Source organism: Salvelinus alpinus, chromosome 23 (assembly GCF_045679555.1).
Source record: "Salvelinus alpinus chromosome 23, SLU_Salpinus.1, whole genome shotgun sequence".
Classification (NCBI taxonomy): Eukaryota; Metazoa; Chordata; class Actinopteri; order Salmoniformes; family Salmonidae; genus Salvelinus; species Salvelinus alpinus.
Genome location: NC_092108.1, coordinates 1,434,926 through 1,452,339, shown reverse-complemented (window position 1 = coordinate 1,452,339; position 17,414 = coordinate 1,434,926). Strand labels below are relative to the sequence as shown.

The following is a 17,414-nucleotide window of genomic DNA, read 5'->3' as shown; positions in this document are numbered from 1 at the left end:
CTGTCATTCATATGGTATCAGTAGTCTGTCATTCATATGGTATCAGTAGTCTGTCATTCATATGGTATCAGTAGTCTGTCATTCATATGGTATCAGTAGTCTGTCATTCATATGGTATCAGTAGTCTGTCATTCATATGGTATCAGTAGTCTGTCATTCATATGGTATCAGTAGTCTGTCATTCATATGGTATCAGTAGTCTGTCATTCATATGGTATCACAAGTCTAGTCTGTCATTCATATGGTATCACTAGTCTGTCATTCATATGGTATCAGTAGTCTGGTCTGTCATGCATATGGTATCAGTAGTCTGTCATTCATATGGTATCAGTAGTCTGTCATTCATATGGTATCAGTAGTCTGTCATTCATATGGTATCAGTAGTCTGTCATTCATATGGTATCAGTAGTCTGTCATTCATATGGTATCAGTAGTCTAGTCTGTCATTCATATGGTATCAGTAGTCTGTCATTCATATGGTATCAGTAGCCTAGTCTGTCGTTCATATGGTATCAGTAGTCTAGTCTGTCATTCATATGGTATCAGTAGTCTAGTCTGTCATTCATATGGTATCAGTAGTCTAGTCTGTCATTCATATGGTATCAGTAGTCTAGTCTGTCATTCATATGGTATCACTAGTCTAGTCTGTCATTCATATGGTATCACTAGTCTAGTCTGTCATTCATATGGTATCACTAGTCTGTCATTCATATGGTATCAGTAGTCTGTCATTCATATGGTATCAGTAGTCTAGTCTGTCATTCATATGGTATCAGTAGTCTAGTCTGTCATTCATATGTTATCAGTAGCCTAGTCTGTCGTTCATATGGTATCAGTAGTCTGGTCTGTAATTCATATGGTATCAGTAGCCTGGTCTGTCATTCATATGGTATCAGTAGCCTGGTCTGTCATTCATATGGTATCAGTAGCCTAGTATGTCATTCATATGGTATCAGTAGTCTGGTCTGTCATTCATATGGTATCAGTAGTCTGTCATTCATATGGTATCAGTAGTCTGTCATTCATATGGTATCAGTAGTCTAGTCTGTCATTCATATGGTATCAGTAGTCTGGTCTGTCATTCATATGGTATCAGTAGTCTAGTCTGTCATTCATATGGTATCAGTAGTCTAGTCTGTCATTCATATGGTATCAGTAGTCTAGTCTGTCATTCATATGGTATCAGTAGTCTAGTCTGTCATTCATATGGTATCAGTAGTCTAGTCTGTCATTCATATGGTATCACTAGTCTAGTCTGTCATTCATATGGTATCACTAGTCTAGTCTGTCATTCATATGGTATCACTAGTCTGTCATTCATATGGTATCAGTAGTCTGTCATTCATATGGTATCACTAGTCTAGTCTGTCATTCATATGGTATCACTAGTCTAGTCTGTCATTCATATGGTATCACTAGTCTAGTCTGTCATTCATATGGTATCACTAGTCTAGTCTGTCATTCATATGGTATCACTAGTCTAGTCTGTCATTCATATGGTATCACTAGTCTGTCATTCATATGGTATCAGTAGTCTAGTCTGTCATTCATATGGTATCAGTAGTATGTCATTCATATGGTATCAGTAGTCTGTCATTCATATGGTATCAGTAGTCTGGTCTGTCATTCATATGGTATCAGTAGTCTGTCATTCATATGGTATCAGTAGTCTGTCATTCATATGGTATCAGTAGTCTAGTCTGTCATTCATATGGTATCACTAGTCTGTCATTCATATGGTATCAGTAGTCTGGTCTGTCATTCATATGGTATCAGTAGTCTGTCATTCATATGGTATCAGTAGTCTGTCATTCATATGGTATCAGTAGTCTGTCATTCATATGGTATCAGTAGTCTGTCATTCATATGGTATCAGTAGTCTGTCATTCATATGGTATCAGTAGTCTGTCATTCATATGGTATCAGTAGTCTGTCATTCATATGGTATCAGTAGTCTGTCATTCATATGGTATCAGTAGTCTGTCATTCATATGGTATCAGTAGTCTGTCATTCATATGGTATCACTAGTCTGTCATTCATATGGTATCACTAGTCTAGTCTGTCATTCATATGGTATCACTAGTCTGTCATTCATATGGTATCAGTAGTCTGGTCTGTCATTCATATGGTATCAGTAGTCTGTCATTCATATGGTATCAGTAGTCTGTCATTCATATGGTATCAGTAGTCTGTCATTCATATGGTATCAGTAGTCTGTCATTCATATGGTATCAGTAGTCTGTCATTCATATGGTATCAGTAGTCTAGTCTGTCATTCATATGGTATCAGTAGTCTGTCATTCATATGGTATCAGTAGCCTAGTCTGTCGTTCATATGGTATCAGTAGTCTAGTCTGTCATTCATATGGTATCAGTAGTCTAGTCTGTCATTCATATGGTATCAGTAGTCTAGTCTGTCATTCATATGGTATCAGTAGTCTAGTCTGTCATTCATATGGTATAACTAGTCTAGTCTGTCATTCATATGGTATCACTAGTCTAGTCTGTCATTCATATGGTATCACTAGTCTGTCATTCATATGGTATCACTAGTCTGTCATTCATATGGTATCAGTAGTCTGTCATTCATATGGTATCAGTAGTCTAGTCTGTCATTCATATGGTATCAGTAGCCTAGTCTGTCATTCATATGGTATCAGTAGTCTAGTCTGTCATTCATATGTTATCAGTAGCCTAGTCTGTCGTTCATATGGTATCAGTAGTCTGGTCTGTAATTCATATGGTATCAGTAGCCTGGTCTGTCATTCATATGGTATCAGTAGCCTGGTCTGTCATTCATATGGTATCAGTAGCCTAGTATGTCATTCATATGGTATCAGTAGTCTGGTCTGTCATTCATATGGTATCAGTAGTCTGTCATTCATATGGTATCAGTAGTCTGTCATTCATATGGTATCAGTAGTCTGTCATTCATATGGTATCAGTAGTCTGTCATTCATATGGTATCAGTAGTCTGTCATTCATATGGTATCAGTAGTCTGTCATTCATATGGTATCAGTAGTCTGTCATTCATATGGTATCAGTAGTCTGTCATTCATATGGTATCACTAGTCTAGTCTGTCATTCATATGGTATCACTAGTCTAGTCTGTCATTCATATGGTATCACTAGTCTGGTCTGTCATTCATATGGTATCAGTAGTCTGGTCTGTCATTCATATGGTATCAGTAGTCTGTCATTCATATGGTATCAGTAGTCTGTCATTCATATGGTATCAGTAGTCTAGTCTGTCATTCATATGGTATCAGTAGTCTGTCATTCATATGGTATCAGTAGCCTAGTCTGTCGTTCATATGGTATCAGTAGTCTAGTCTGTCATTCATATGGTATCAGTAGTCTAGTCTGTCATTCATATGGTATCAGTAGTCTAGTCTGTCATTCATATGGTATCAGTAGTCTAGTCTGTCATTCATATGGTATAACTAGTCTAGTCTGTCATTCATATGGTATCACTAGTCTAGTCTGTCATTCATATGGTATCACTAGTCTGTCATTCATATGGTATCACTAGTCTGTCATTCATATGGTATCAGTAGTCTGTCATTCATATGGTATCAGTAGTCTAGTCTGTCATTCATATGGTATCAGTAGCCTAGTCTGTCATTCATATGGTATAAGTAGTCTAGTCTGTCATTCATATGTTATCAGTAGCCTAGTCTGTCGTTCATATGGTATCAGTAGTCTGGTCTGTAATTCATATGGTATCAGTAGCCTGGTCTGTCATTCATATGGTATCAGTAGCCTGGTCTGTCATTCATATGGTATCAGTAGCCTAGTATGTCATTCATATGGTATCAGTAGTCTGGTCTGTCATTCATATGGTATCAGTAGTCTGTCATTCATATGGTATCAGTAGTCTGTCATTCATATGGTATCAGTAGTCTAGTCTGTCATTCATATGGTATCAGTAGTCTGGTCTGTCATTCATATGGTATCAGTAGTCTAGTCTGTCATTCATATGGTATCAGTAGTCTAGTCTGTCATTCATATGGTATCAGTAGTCTAGTCTGTCATTCATATGGTATCAGTAGTCTAGTCTGTCATTCATATGGTATCACTAGTCTAGTCTGTCATTCATATGGTATCACTAGTCTAGTCTGTCATTCATATGGTATCACTAGTCTAGTCTGTCATTCATATGGTATCACTAGTCTAGTCTGTCATTCATATGGTATCACTAGTCTGTCATTCATATGGTATCACTAGTCTGTCATTCATATGGTATCAGTAGTCTGTCATTCATATGGTATCAGTAGTCTGTCATTCATATGGTATCAGTAGTCTGTCATTCATATGGTATCAGTAGTCTGTCATTCATATGGTATCAGTAGTCTGTCATTCATATGGTATCAGTAGTCTGTCATTCATATGGTATCAGTAGTCTGTCATTCATATGGTATCAGTAGTCTGTCATTCATAGTCTAGTCTGTCATTCATATGGTATCACTAGTCTAGTCTGTCATTCATATGGTATCACTAGTCTGTCATTCATATGGTATCAGTAGTCTGTGGTATCACTAGTCTGTCATTCATATGGTATCACTAGTCTGTCATTCATATGGTATCAGTAGTCTGTCATTCATATGGTATCAGTAGTCTGTCATTCATATGGTATCAGTAGTCTGTCATTCATATGGTATCAGTAGTCTGTCATTCATATGGTATCAGTAGTCTGTCATTCATATGGTATCAGTAGTCTAGTCTGTCATTCATATGGTATCAGTAGTCTAGTCTGTCATTCATATGGTATCAGTAGCCTAGTCTGTCGTTCATATGGTATCAGTAGTCTAGTCTGTCATTCATATGGTATCAGTAGTCTGGTCTGTCATTCATATGGTATCAGTAGTCTGTCATTCATATGGTATCAGTAGTCTGTCATTCATGTGGTATCAGTAGTCTGTCATTCATATGGTATCAGTAGTCTAGTCTGTCATTCATATGGTATCAGTAGTCTAGTCTGTCATTCATATGGTATCAGTAGTCTAGTCTGTCATTCATATGGTATCAGTAGTCTGGTCTGTCATTCATATGGTATCAGTAGTCTGTCATTCATATGGTATCAGTAGTCTGTCATTCATATGGTATCAGTAGTCTGTCATTCATATGGTATCAGTAGTCTAGTCTGTCATTCATATGGTATCAGTAGTCTAGTCTGTCATTCATATGGTATCAGTAGTCTAGTCTGTCATTCATATGGTATCAGTAGTCTAGTCTGTCATTCATATGGTATCAGTAGTCTGTCATTCATATGGTATCAGTAGTCTGTCATTCATATGGTATCAGTAGTCTAGTCTGTCATTCATATGGTATCAGTAGTCTAGTCTGTCATTCATATGGTATCACTAGTCTGTCGTTCATATGGTATCAGTAGTCTGGTCTGTAATTCATATGGTATCAGTAGCCTGGTCTGTCATTCATATGGTATCAGTAGCCTGGTCTGTCATTCATATGGTATCAGTAGCCTAGTATGTCATTCATATGGTATCAGTAGTCTGGTCTGTCATTCATATGGTATCAGTAGTCTGTCATTCATATGGTATCAGTAGTCTGTCATTCATATGGTATCAGTAGTCTAGTCTGTCATTCATATGGTATCAGTAGTCTGGTCTGTCATTCATATGGTATCAGTAGTCTAGTCTGTCATTCATATGGTATCAGTAGTCTAGTCTGTCATTCATATGGTATCAGCAGTCTAGTCTGTCATTCATATGGTATCAGTAGTCTAGTCTGTCATTCATATGGTATCACTAGTCTAGTCTGTCATTCATATGGTATCACTAGTCTAGTCTGTCATTCATATGGTATCACTAGTCTAGTCTGTCATTCATATGGTATCAATAGTCTAGTCTGTCATTCATATGGTATCACTAGTCTAGTCTGTCATTCATATGGTATCACTAGTCTGTCATTCATATGGTATCACTAGTCTGTCATTCATATGGTATCAGTAGTCTGTCATTCATATGGTATCAGTAGTCTGTCATTCATATGGTATCAGTAGTCTGTCATTCATATGGTATCAGTAGTCTGTCATTCATATGGTATCAGTAGTCTGTCATTCATATGGTATCAGTAGTCTAGTCTGTCATTCATATGGTATCAGTAGTCTAGTCTGTCATTCATATTGTATCAGTAGCCTAGTCTGTCGTTCATATGGTATCAGTAGTCTAGTCTGTCATTCATATGGTATCAGTAGTCTAGTCTGTCATTCATATGGTATCAGTAGTCTAGTCTGTCATTCATATGGTATCAGTAGTCTGGTCTGTCATTCATATGGTATCAGTAGTCTGTCATTCATATGGTATCAGTAGTCTGTCATTCATATGGTATCAGTAGTCTGTCATTCATATGGTATCAGTAGTCTAGTCTGTCATTCATATGGTATCAGTAGTCTAGTCTGTCATTCATATGGTATCAGTAGTCTAGTCTGTCATTCATATGGTATCAGTAGTCTGGTCTGTCATTCATATGGTATCAGTAGTCTGTCATTCATATGGTATCAGTAGTCTGTCATTCATATGGTATCAGTAGTCTGTCATTCATATGGTATCAGTAGTCTAGTCTGTCATTCATATGGTATCAGTAGTCTAGTCTGTCATTCATATGGTATCAGTAGTCTAGTCTGTCATTCATATGGTATCAGTAGTCTAGTCTGTCATTCATATGGTATCAGTAGTCTGTCATTCATATGGTATCAGTAGTCTGTCATTCATATGGTATCAGTAGTCTAGTCTGTCATTCATATGGTATCAGTAGTCTAGTCTGTCATTCATATGGTATCACTAGTCTGTCATTCATATGGTATCAGTAGTCTGTAATTCATATGGTATCAGTAGTCTAGTCTGTCATTCATATGGTATCACTAGTCTGTCATTCATATGGTATCAGTAGTCTGTCATTCATATGGTATCAGTAGTCTGTCATTCATATGGTATCAGTAGTCTAGTCTGTCATTCATATGGTATCACTAGTCTGTCATTCATATGGTATCAGTAGTCTGTCATTCATATGGTATCAGTAGCCTAGTCTGTCGTTCATATGGTATCAGTAGTCTAGTCTGTCATTCATATGGTATCAGTAGCCTGGTCTGTCATTCATATGGTATCAGTAGCCTGGTCTGTCATTCATATGGTATCAGTAGCCTAGTATGTCATTCATATGGTATCAGTAGTCTGGTCTGTCATTCATATGGTATCAGTAGTCTGTCATTCATATGGTATCAGTAGTCTGTCATTCATATGGTATCAGTAGTCTAGTCTGTCATTCATATGGTATCAGTAGTCTGGTCTGTCATTCATATGGTATCAGTAGTCTGTCATTCATATGGTATCAGTAGTCTGTCATTCATATGGTATCAGTAGTCTGTCATTCATATGGTATCAGTAGTCTGTCATTCATATGGTATCAGTAGTCTAGTCTGTCATTCATATGGTATCAGTAGTCTAGTCTGTCATTCATATGGTATCAGTAGTCTAGTCTGTCATTCATATGGTATCAGTAGTCTGTCATTCATATGGTATCAGTAGTCTAGTCTGTCATTCATATGGTATCAGTAGTCTAGTCTGTCATTCATATGGTATCAGTAGTCTAGTCTGTCATTCATATGGTATCAGTAGTCTAGTCTGTCATTCATATGGTATCAGTAGCCTAGTCTGTCATTCAAATGGTATCAGTAGCCTAGTCTGTCATTCAAATGGTATCAGTAGTCTAGTCTGTCATTCATATGGTATCAGTAGTCTAGTCTGTCATTCATATGGTATCAGTAGTCTAGTCTGTCATTCATATGGTATCAGTAGTCTAGTCTGTCATTCATATGGTATCACTAGTCTAGTCTGTCATTCATATGGTATCACTAGTCTAGTCTGTCATTCATATGGTATCACTAGTCTGTCATTCATATGGTATCAGTAGTCTGTCATTCATATGGTATCAGTAGTCTGTCATTCATATGGTATCAGTAGTCTAGTCTATTGAGTTAATGCCGTAATTCAATTAGAGACGGACCGCCAGGCAGACAAGACAAACAGGCAGACAGAGCTCAGTATTACCACCATTATGAGGCACACAGGGATAAATGCTTTACTGTAAACCACCTCTCTCTGCCACTTCTGCTGCACCTATCAATATGAACCTCAGCCCCAAAACTATCAATATGTAGCTTCAGTTAAGGAACCTTTTGGCCCTAGACTTGCCTCTCCAGTACCGCGCGGTAGCAGAGAGAACAGTCTATGGCTTGGGTGACTGGAGTCTTTGACAATTTTTTCTTTCTCTGACACCGCCAAGTATATAGGTCCTGGATGTCAGGAAGCTTGGCCCAGTGATGTACTGGGCCGTACCCACTACCATCTGTAGCGCCTTACGGTCCGATACCGAGCAGTTGCCATACCGGGCAGTGATGCAACCGGTCAGGATGCTCTCGATGGTGCAGCTGTAGAACTTTTCGAGGATCTGGGGACCCATGCCAAATATCTTCAGTCTCCTGCGGGGGAAAAGGTGTTTTCATGCCCTCTTCACAACTGTCTTGGTGTGTTTGGACCATTCTAGTTTGTTGGTGATGTGGACACCAAGGAACTTGAAGCTCTCAACCCGCTCCACTTCAGCCCTGTCGATGTTAATGAGGGCGTGTTCGGCCCTCCTTTTCCTATAGTCCACGATCAGCTCCTTTGTCTTGCTCACATTGAGGGAGAGGTTGTCTCTGACTTCCTGCCTATATTTGTATTTGTATTTATTATGGATAAGAATTTGTTCTTAACACCTGGCCGTCCTACAATCTAAACTTGATGCCCTCAATCTCACACAAATGATCATGGAACCTACCAGGTACAACCCTAAATCCGTAACCATGGGCACCCTCTTAGATATCATGCTGATCAATTTGCCCTCTAAATACACCTCTGCTGTCTTCAACCAGGATCTCAGCGATCACTGCCTCATCGCCTGCGTGCGTACTGGGTCCGCGGTCAAACGACCACCCCTCATCACTGTCAAACACTCCCTAAAACACTTCAGCGAGCAGGCCTTTCTAATTGACCTGGCCCAGGTATCCTGGAAGGATATTGACCTCATTCCGACAGTAGAGGATGCCTGGTTATTCTTTAAAAGTGCATTCCTCACCATTTTAAATAAGCATGCCCCATTCAAAAAAATGTAGAACCAGGAACAGATATAGCCCTTGATTCACTCCAGACCTGACAGCCGTTGATCAGCACAAAAAGTTCAGAATTTTTTAAGTTTGAATCCAAAAAGTCAGTGTTAAATGAAAATGTTGTACTTGAATCGAGCTCCACCTTTTATTGTACAACATGCAACATGACAACTGGTACAAGTTACTTTGGTTCAATTTTACATGTAATTAATTCCAACATTACAATAAGTTGTCTCGTCAATCTTAAAATGTTCCCTAAACAAATTTGTTTACAAGCTATATACATTAAATCTAGTGAACAAAAACACACAGCGTACTGTCCACTAACTATGACATGACAGTGAGTGAACTTTCTTCATGCTTAGTCGTCAATGTGTCTGAAAGCAGAAAATAGCTTTAATCAACACAGGCATGTTCAGTGGCACTATGGAATGTTGTTGGGTAAAAAACGTTTAACGTAGTAGTAGTAGTATATATTACCTGAACATCTGCTTGTACATCCCCAGGGCCTCCTGAGCGACGAAACGGATAAAGGCGGGGTCCTGCAGCTCCACATCAGCTGGGATGGTCAGGACGAGAGGAGGAGAGTTTAGGATGTTCAGCTCCACCTTGGTGTCTCCCCTTGACGAGCTGCCTCCATCAACTCCCTCTGACACCACCTGGGTAAAAACAACATTATGTTGTACTAATACTGACACCACCTGGGTAGAAACAACAATATACTGACACCACCTGGGTAGAAACAACAATATACTGACACCACCTGGGTAGAAACAACAATATACTGACACCACCTGGGTAAAAACAACATTATGTTGTACTAATACTGACACCACCTGGGTAGAAACAACATTATGTTGTACTAATACTGGCACCACCTGGGTAGAAACAACATTATGTTGTACTAATACTGACACCACCTGGGTAGAAACAACATACTGACACCACCTGGGTAGAAACAACATACTGACACCACCTGGATAGTAACAACATTATGTTGTACTAATACTGACACCACAATATAAGCCTGTCTCTAATGCCCCGGTTGTCTGTCTGTCTGTCTGTCTGTCTGTCTGTCTGTCTGTCTGTCTGTCTGTCTGTCTGTCTGTCTGTCTGTCTGTCTGTCTGTCTGTCTGTCTGTCTGTCTGTCTGTCTGTCTGTCTGTCTGTCTGTCTGTCACCTTTCTGATGCGGAATATGGTATCAGGTGTGGTGGTGTTGTTGACCATTTCTGTCACCCAGCTGAACTCAGAAGCCATGTTGCTTATCCAGCTCACCGTGTCACTTGTGTGCTGCTGCACAATGCTCAGAACCTGGAGTGGATAAAACAGAATGGATGTTATGTTATCCTATTCTCTGTTACGGTATGCTACACAATGCTATGCTATGTTACCTCGTCATACTGCTCCTTAGACATGTCCCGCAGCTGAGTCTTCTCATCCAGTTCCACATGCAGCTCCCTCACACTGGGACACTCTGACACACACAGGGGACAGGAGGCAGTTTAAGAGTGTGTGTTTTTGTGTGTGTGTGTGTTTTTGTGTGTGTGTGTGTGTGTGTTACCTGTGAGCAGCACCCCTTGACAGGACTGACACTGGTTCTGCAGCTGCCAGCATTCTGAAGTCTGCCTCCTCAACTCTCTACACAGCTTCATGTTCTGGAGGAAAGGAGGGAACAGCTTCCCCTCTGGACATGAGGAACAGATGATCTGTCATTAACTATTATAGCTATCAATAGGGTTTCTAGTTCTGTGTTGGGTTCGGTTGGGGTTATCTCTTTGTAATAGAACAATATCAATAGGGTTTCTAGTCCTACCTCTCTTCCTCTCCTCCTCCACAACATCTTTGAGGTCATCAAACACTCGTGTGACCACGTCCCCAAAGTCCTCCACAACACTCTTCCCAAAGTTAAAGAAGGAGTCCAGCACCTCCTCCAGCCCCACTCTGTGGATGAAGCCTAAGTCCATCCCCAGGGAGAAGGGGTCCTGGTTAGGCTGTTGGCCCCGGGCCTGGCCTCTGCTCTGGGGGTCAAAGGCCTTCTGGAGGTCCTGGTCCAGTTTACCTTGCAACTTGTCCACCAGCACCACACTGCGTTCAAACAGGGAGCCCACCTAGGAGGGAGAGAACAGGTGAACTGATGCTACCTCAAACAGGGAGCCCACCTAGGAGGGAGAGAACAGGTGAGCTGACATCACCTCACTAGTGAACCGACTCTACCTCAAACAGGGAGCCCACCTAGGAGGGAGAGAACAGGTGAACTGATGCTACCTCAGACAGGGAGCCCACCTAGGAGGGAGAGAACAGGTGAACTGACGCTACCTCAGACAGGGAGCCCACCTAGGAGGGAGAGAACAGGTGAACTGATGCTACCTCAAACAGGAAGCCCACCTAGGAGGGAGAGAACAGGTGAACTGATGCTACCTCAGACAGGGAGCCCACCTAGGAGGGAGAGAACAGGTGAACTGATGCTACCTCAAACAGGGAGCCCACCTAGGAGGGAGAGAACAGGTGAACTGATGCTACCTCAAACAGGGAGCCCACCTAGGAGGGAGAGAACAGGTGAACTGATGCTACCTCAAACAGGGAGCCCACCTAGGAGGGAGAGAACAGGTGAGCTGACATCACCTCACTAGTGAACCGACTCTACCTCAAACAGGGAGCCCACCTAGGAGGGAGAGAACAGGTGAACTGATGCTACCTCAGACAGGGAGCCCACCTAGGAGGGAGAGAACAGGTGAACTGACGCTACCTCAGACAGGGAGCCCACCTAGGAGGGAGAGAACAGGTGAACTGATGCTACCTCAAACAGGAAGCCCACCTAGGAGGGAGAGAACAGGTGAACTGATGCTACCTCAGACAGGGAGCCCACCTAGGAGGGAGAGAACAGGTGAACTGATGCTACCTCAAACAGGGAGCCCACCTAGGAGGGAGAGAACAGGTGAACTGATGCTACCTCAAACAGGGAGCCCACCTAGGAGGGAGAGAACAGGTGAACTGATGCTACCTCAAACAGGGAGCCCACCTAGGAGGGAGAGAACAGGTGAACTGATGCTACCTCAAACAGGGAGCCCACCTAGGAGGGAGAGAACAGGTGAACTGATGCTACCTCAAACAGGGAGCCCACCTAGGGGGGAGAGAACAGGTGAACTGATGCTACCTCAAACAGGGAGCCCACCTAGGAGGGAGAGAACAGGTGAACTGACACCACCTCGCTAGTCAACTGACTCTACCTCACTAGTCAACTGACGCTACCTCGCTAGTCAACTGACGTTACCTCGCTAGTCAACTGACGCTACCTCACTAGTCAACTGACGCTACCTCGCTAGTCAACTGACGCTACCTCGCTAGTCAACTGACGCTACCTCGCTAGTCAACTGACGCTACCTCACTAGTCAACTGACGCTACCTCGCTAGTCAACTGACGCTACCTCACCTGTCAACTGACGCTACCTCGCTAGTCAACTGACGCTACCTCGCTAGTCAACTGACGCTACCTCGCTAGTCAACTGACGCTACCTCGCTAGTCTACTGACGCTACCTCGCTAGTCTACTGCCGCTACCTCGCTAGTCTACTGACTCTACCTCGCTAGTCTACTGACTCTACCTCGCTAGTCTACTGACTCTACCTCACTAGTCAACTGACACTACCTCACTAGTCAACTGACGCTACCTCGCTAGTCCACTGATGCTACCTCGCTAGTCCACTGACACTACTTCGCTAGTCCACTGACGCTACCTCGCTAGTCAACTGACGCTACCTCGCTAGTGTACTGACGCTACCTCGCTAGTCAACTGACACTACCTCACTAGTCTACTGACTCTACCTCGCTAGTCAACTGACACTACCTCGCTAGTCAACTGACACTACCTCACTAGTCAACTGACACTACCTCACTAGTCAACTGACACTACTTCACTAGTCTACTGACACTACCTCGCTAGTCTACTGACGCTACCTCACTAGTCTACTGACGCTACCTCACTAGTCTACTGACGCTACCTCACTAGTCAACTGACACTACCTCACTAGTCTACTGACACTACCTCACTAGTCTACTGACACTACCTCACTAGTCTACTGACACTACCTCACTAGTCTACTGACGCTACCTCACTAATCTACTGACGCTACCTCACTAGTCAACTGACACTACCTCACTAGTCTACTGACGCTACCTCACTAGTCTACTGACACTACCTCGCTAGTCTACTGACACTACCTCACTAGTCTACTGACACTACCTCACTAGTCTACTGACACTACCTCGCTAGTCTACTGACGCTACCTCACTAGTCTACTGACGCTACCTCACTAGTCTACTGACACTACCTCACTAGTCTACTGACACTACCTCACTAGTCTACTGACACTACCTCACTAGTCTACTGACACTACCTCACTAGTCCACTGATGCTACCTCGCTAGTCTACTGACGCTACCTGGCTCATCAAACAAGATGGATAAACATAATAAACTGACAATGAGGACAATGGAAATTGACTTCCGACTTAGTGGTGAAATGTTCTGTAGATGGACTTGTCCAGTACCTTGGCGATGAGGCTGTTGAAGGAGTCTTCTATGCGAACTACCTCCCTGTCGGGTTTATCAGCACTCTGGTTCACCAACATATCTCCATCTAGAGGACGTGGGTCTCTCTGGCCGAACCGAGACGACACCCTGCGGAAGAAGTTCTCTACCTGGCCAGCGGGAGGGTGATAGGTGAGGTGAGGTGAGGTTAGTTTAGTGTGTGTGTGTGTGTGTGTGTGTGTGTGTGTGTGTGTGTGTGTGTGTGTGTGTGTGTGTGTGTGTGTGTGTGTGTGTGTGTGTGTGTGTGTGTGTGTGTGTGTGTGTGTGTGTGTGTGTGTGTGTGTGTGTGTGTGTGTGTGTGTGTGTGTGTGTGTGTGTGTGTGTGTGTGTACCTTGGCCTGGAAGGAGCTGAAGCCCTGTCTGCATGTGGAGGTGTAGAAGGTCTTACACGCATCCTCCAGACACAGCCAACACGCCTCCCATTCCTCCTTTAGAGACTCCTGGCACTGATGCTCCGCCTCCTCCAGCTTTAGCTCCACCTCCTGGTATAGCTGGGCCGCACCCTAATGGACAACAACAATACTATTTAACCTCTGACCTCTAACCCTGATCTCTGACATCTAGTGCTCTGAACATAGCCACTTTGGTCCACCACCTAAACCTTAAGCTAAGATTCACCACAAACTCTAGAAGGTAAAGACGGGCCCCAAATCCTCGAAGGTAAAGATGGACCCCAAACCCTAAAGGTAAAGATATGTACCTTCTTCTTGTCACTGCTGTGTCGGAGAGACTTCATCAGGTCTTCATGTTTCTCCTCATTCTTCACCAGCACCTCCTTCATCTGTTTCACTCCATACAGAGCTCTCCTCACCTCCTCATCCACCAGCTGCTCCCCAACATCAGACAGCTCTGAGAGACAGAAGGAGGGATGGGTATGTGACGAAAGGGTGTGTGTGTGTGTGTGTGTGTGTGTGTGTGTGTGTTTGTGTGTGTTAGACTCACGCTTCAGGGTGTCCTCTGAGATGCCTGCTGCAGGGTCTTCTGCTGCGAATTGCAAGATCCCCAATGACATCACCAACACAACCCATCCAATCAGAAACCTCATCTTGTCTGATCACAGGAAGCTCAGTCTGGAAGAGAAGAAACCATGAAATACTGGAGGCAGTTACTTTTACTTCCGCAACTATATGCCAAGTGACACACACACACACACACACACACACACACACACACACACACACACACACACACACACACACACACACACACACACACACACACACACACACACACGCAATGGTGTAATTAAACTGCCAGATTTTTATGGGGACTTATTATTATGCTAATTACATTTCAACAGGGCCGCAGAAATCGACTCCAGGAGGTTAAGGGCTCGATTCAATCCGGATCGAGGAAGTTCAGCATTACAGCGTGATTGACATTTAAAAGCATTGTTCCCACGTTAGCTGAGACTGGATTCACGGTATGTCGGCTCAATCGGAAATTACCTTTACATACCTATTGCGCAATCTGCATCGCTTCAGCGATCCAGATTGAATAGAGCCCCTAATCTAATCCTGTGAGTTAACAGGATTTAGATTTGAGGTTGAGCTGGTAAACTTGGTAGAGCCACACTATGCAACAGGACTGGATTAGTACAGTGTGACGAGAACAACAGCAGTTTAGTGGAATTTATTTTATCTTATTGGTTGAGTTAAGATGGTTAGTTTAGTTAAGGTTATTCAGTAGAACAGTAGAATACTAACAAAGGACGACAAAAGAGTGAAACAGCTTTAGGGTTTGGCGACAGGTAAGATTAGAGGTTTAGGGGTCCCCTAAACTTAACCCAACCTCATGGAAACACTAGGTCTCTCTCTGACTGACATCATAATTCTGTTTACTGTTCCTCGAGTTATCTGGAACTACCTATCCACTTCTGTCTCCAACTCGTTACACAATCATTATATCCATGTGAACAAAACTCAACTACTGTAGCTCACCCTCCATTTGGAAAATCTGACCACAACTCTACCCTCCTGATTCCTGCTTACAAGCAAAAACTCAAACAGGAAGTACCAGTGACGCGCTCAATACGGAAGTGGTCCGATGAAGCGGACACTAAGCTACAGGACTGTTTCACTAGCACAGACTAGAATATGTTCTGGGATTCATCCAATGGCATTGAGGAATTTACCTCATCAGTCACTGTCTTCATTAATAAGTGCATTGACGACATCGTTCCCACAGTGTCAGGAAGTACATATCCCAACCAGAAGCCATGGATTACAGGCAACATCCGCACTGAGCTAAAGCTGCCGCTTTCAAGGAGTGGGACACTAATCTGTATGCTTATAAGAAATCCCGCTACACCCTCCGACAAACTTTCAAACAGGCAAAGCATCAATACAGAACTGAGATCAAATCCTACTACACCGGCTCTGATGCTCGTTGGATGTGGCAGGGCTTGCAAACTATCACGGATTATAAAGGGAAGCCCAGCCACGAGCTGTCTAGTGACGCGAGCCGACAAGACAAGCTAAATGCCTTCTATGCTAGCTTCGAGGCAAGCAACAATGAAATATGTATGAGAGCAACAGCTGTTCTCGGCGGCTGTGTGATCACGCGCTCTGTTGCCGATGTGAGTAAGAACTTTATACAGGTCAACATTCACTAGGCCGCAGGGCCAGACGGATTTACTCTGAGCATGGGCTGACCAGCTGGCAAGTGTCTTCACTAACATTTTCCACCTCTCTCTGACCTAGTCTGTAATACCCATGTTTTAAGCAGACCACCATAGGTCCTATGTCCAAGAATGCCAAGGTAACCTGTCTAAATGACTACCGACCCAGAGCACTTACATCTGTAGCCTTGAAGAGCTTTGAAAAGCTGGTCATGCCTCACATCAACACCATCATCCCAGAAACCCTAGACCCACTCCAATTTGCATACCGCCCCAACAGATCCACAGATGACACAATCTCTATTGCACTCCACACTGCCCTTTCTCACCAGGACAAAAGGAACACCTACGTGAGAATGCTGTTCATAGACTACAGCTCAGCTTTTAACACCATAGTGCCCTCCAAGCTCGTCACTAAGCTAAGGTCCCTTGGACTGAACACATCCCTCTGCAACTGGATCCTGGACTTCCTGATGGAAAGCGGTGGTAAGGGTAGGATAGGCAACAACACATCTGCCACTCTGACCCTCAACACGGGGGCCCCTCAGATGTGCGTGCTTTTTCCCCTCCTTCATTCCCTGTTCACCCACGACTCCAACACCATAATAAAGTTTGCCGAAGACACAACGGTGGTTGGCTTGATCACAGACAACAATGAGACTATAGGGAGGAGGGCAAAAACCTGGCAGTGTGGTGCCAGACCAGCAACCTCTCTCTCAGCGTCATAACAGAAAGGAGCTTATCGTGGACTACAGGAAATGGAGGGTCGAACACAACCCCATTTACATCGAAGGGGCTGTAGTGGAGCGGATAGTGGAGCGGGTGGAGAGCTTCAAGTTCCTCGGTGTCCACATCGCTAAGGACCTATCATGGTCCAAACACAGCAACACAGTCATAAAGAGGGCACGACAACGCCTCTTCTCCTTCAGGAGGATGAAAAGCTTTGGCATGGGACCTCTGATCCTCAAAAAGTTCTACAGCTGGACCATATGTGTTTGTATTTATTATGGACGCCCATTAGTTCCTGTCAAGGCAGCAGC

General features: G+C 43.2%; 1 protein-coding gene across 1 annotated transcript; it reads right to left on the bottom strand.

Moving 5' to 3' along the window:
• Nucleotides 1–9,299: 9,299 nt before the first annotated feature.
• On the bottom strand, nt 9,300–14,805 carry clul1 (clusterin-like 1 (retinal)). The gene is made up of 10 exons (XM_071362813.1): nt 14,697–14,805; nt 14,455–14,603; nt 14,087–14,257; nt 13,715–13,864; nt 10,983–11,277; nt 10,731–10,853; nt 10,561–10,643; nt 10,349–10,480; nt 9,649–9,827; nt 9,300–9,545 (listed from the first exon to the last, which is right to left on the bottom strand). Exons 1-10 carry the CDS (start codon nt 14,797–14,799, stop codon nt 9,530–9,532), a joined length of 1,401 nt encoding a protein of 466 aa, XP_071218914.1. The 5' UTR covers nt 14,800–14,805; the 3' UTR covers nt 9,300–9,529.
• Nucleotides 14,806–17,414: the final 2,609 nt, after the last annotated feature.

What these genes read in the sequence shown, in the direction of transcription:
- clul1 (XM_071362813.1), bottom strand. Translation starts at nt 14,799, where the DNA reads ATGAGGTTTCTGATTGGATGGGTTGTGTTGGTGATGTCATTGGGGATC. An exon ending in TCAACAGCCTCATCGCCAAG is followed by an intron (nt 11,278 to 13,714) that starts GTACTGGACAAG and finishes TCTCCCTCCTAG; the next exon opens with GTGGGCTCCCTGTTTGAACG. An exon ending in TCAAGGGGTGCTGCTCACAG is followed by an intron (nt 10,644 to 10,730) that starts GTAACACACACA and finishes TGTGTGTGTCAG; the next exon opens with AGTGTCCCAGTGTGAGGGAG.